At 42.2% G+C, this 2734-nt stretch overlaps 1 protein-coding gene across 1 annotated transcript in view; it reads right to left on the bottom strand.

Annotated features, from left to right (window-relative positions):
• LAMC1 (laminin subunit gamma 1) overlaps positions 1-2734 on the bottom strand; it is a 200308-nt gene that overhangs the window by 58251 nt on the left and 139323 nt on the right. The window contains exon 4 of the mRNA XM_007937662.2: positions 2256-2422. Coding sequence (XP_007935853.1) covers positions 2256-2422 — 167 coding nt within the window. The remainder of the gene's footprint in view (positions 1-2255; positions 2423-2734) is intronic.

Below are 2734 nucleotides of genomic sequence, written 5' to 3'. Positions count from 1 at the left end.
GTTCAAACCCATCAGACACTCCTCAGAAGGAAGGTTGGGCAATCTACTTTCGTAGTGATAATGTCTTGGACACTCAAGTAGGGGTTGCTATGAGTCAGATCTGACCTGAAGGCAGTGAGTTGTGGTTTTTCCCTTATTCATTAGTCATTTCTTTTCTCCCTTCCTCCCCAGTTTATCCCTCAGTCAACTCAGCCCACACCACCAAAATGGTATGTGGTCTGAGACTATAAAGCAGAACAAGTCCCGTGTCCATATTGCTGCAGTTCACAGCTAAAGCAGATGAGATTCCTCATTATCAGCTGCTAAAGAGAAGTCCTTAGCAAATCATGACTCTATGGTTTCATGGTTCCCTTCTCCTGAGATTTCATATACTATCTGGTTAGAATAAACCAAATCATTAAGCCCCAAAACAAAACCCACTGTTGTCAAGTCAATTCTGACTCAGCAACAGATTAGAACTTCTCATCGGGTTTCTAAAGCTGTAAATCTTTACTGCCAAATCTTTTTCCCATGGAGCAGCTGGTGGGTTAGAACTACTGATTTTTTTTTTTTTTTTAATTTTTATTGTGATTTGGGTGAAAGATTACACAGCAAATTCATTTTCCATACAGCAGTTCATACACATTTTGTCTCATGACATTGATTCCAATTCCCCACAATGGAGCAGCTCTCTTCCCATTTCCTCCCTGTGGTGGTTAAGTTTGTGTGTCAACTTGGCTGGGCCTGGTTGAGTGGCTGGGCAGCTGAATGTAGTATTCCCCATGATGAGATTAGTAATCAACTCCATGGTGGAATCCACTGTGAGAAGCTGAGTAGCTGCCTTGGGGATATGGTCTGCTTCCTGTATATAAAGGAGAAGCCTTGGGGAATGGTCTCTAGCTTACGGCACACTTGAACCCTGCATGTAGCCTGCTCAGGAGGGTTGTTCAGCAGCCTGCTATGCTCTGCCGACCTCGGGACTTTCAATGGACTGGAATTAATGGCCTGCTGTGTGGTTTGGTAACACTGGGACTGTGCCATTTGATTTTCAACCTTGGGCTTGTCAGCCTCAGCAGCCAGTAGCTGCCTGAGTGAAGAGATGCCTCAAGCTTCAGTGGGCCAAGAGCAAGAGGTAGAGCTGATGTCCAAGGTAGAGGGGCTTTCACACAGCCCCTAGAGCCTGGCACTTTGAACTCACACTTAAAGTCTCCCAACTGTAAGAGAATAAACTCCTATTTTGTTCAAGACTTCCCATTTGTGGTATATTCTTGTCAGAGCAGCACTAGGTAACCAGAACACTCCCCATAGTTACATCTTCCCTGTGTCCTTCTCTCTTATGCACTCCTACCCCCTCAGCTATCTCCCTGTGCAAACACTGTACCTCTGTTCTCCCATGACTGATTGCTCCAAGGAGTGTATCTACCTGATGTAGCTGTTCATCCCATATGCCTGTCTATTGTTTGGCTGGAAACCACAAGAGTACATTCAATTCCAGATCTGAAGGATGGCAAGGGTTCTAGTCTCAAGGGTTTCACCAGGCTCTATCAGATCAGTAAACCTGGTCTTTTTTTTTTTTTAATGATTTTGAGTTTTGCAGAACTACCAATATTTTGTTAGCAGCCCAAGCAGTTAACCACTACATCATGAGGGCTCCTTAAATCATGCCATTATGAAGGGAAAAATGACATATCATCCCTTTCACTTTACCCTTTTCTAGGAAGACTAAGATCTCCTCTTCCTCCCTAAGCCACCTAACTTTGCATGGGTGGAGTGGGAAAATTCTCCCACTGCATTCCTTAATGAGAAAAAGGAAAAAATAGCTTTGAGAAATAATGTTTTGAACAGCACTCTTAGACTAGAACTACCACCATGACTGACAATACGTTAACCAATGACTTTGGCTGCTTGAGTAAATGAGCACTGGTAGGAAGAGAATATTTTAAAGGGAAACACAGAAAAGACTGGAAAAGAATCCTTGAGAGGAGCCTAGACTGGCCCAGTATTTCGATCTAAGCAGAGTTCCAAACTTAGAAGACGCTGCTCCCAATCTGGTATGTGTGTTCATTAAAGAAATACAAACAAACCCAAGTAGTATATATTTATAGCCAACTGCCTCTAGCTATAATTTTCCTCTGATGTGTGTGGGGTGTTCTGCTCTCAAATTAGACAAGAAGCACTGCCTTTCTAGGAGGAATCAAAGGAAATCATCCTTTCCTTTCTTCCACCTCTAGAAGTTCTCAAGATAATTTAAGAGACTGACACCAAAGGGCACTCACGTAAGCATTCGCTGGCACTCTCGGCAGTTGCTCTCCGCCATGGTCGGTCGTTGAAGAAGGGAAGGCATTTCTCACAGTCTACTCCATAGGTATTATGTTTGCAATTACACACCAGCTTGTCAAATTCATTCTTCTGACACTCGCTTGCATGTCCATTACATTTACACCTGGGAAGGAAAAGAGATAATTCTAAAGAATAAAGCTTCTACAAAGTTCCAGATATGGATGCCAAAAAATTTGTACACAGAGAACTGAAACCTAACTTAAGAACATTTTATCATTTAAAAAGTTTCATCATTTGTTAAGTGTAAACTGAGCAAGATTAAGTAATGGCCATTTGAGTTTGAGGTATGAAATAAAAAACCAATAAGCACCCCTACCCTCCAAAGGAGCTTTATTTAACAGGAAATGGGGCATTAGCTAGATATGAGAATAAAGTCCCTAATAATTTCTGGTAATGACTGTAGAATCACTTCTGA

The sequence above is a fragment of the Orycteropus afer genome, unplaced genomic scaffold (genome assembly GCF_000298275.1).
Source record: "Orycteropus afer afer isolate SDZICR_OR568_19922 unplaced genomic scaffold, OryAfe1.0 scaffold00043, whole genome shotgun sequence".
NCBI lineage: Eukaryota > Metazoa > Chordata > Mammalia > Tubulidentata > Orycteropodidae > Orycteropus > Orycteropus afer.
Note: the sequence above shows the minus strand (reverse complement) of the source record. Positions and strands in the feature narration are given on the sequence as shown.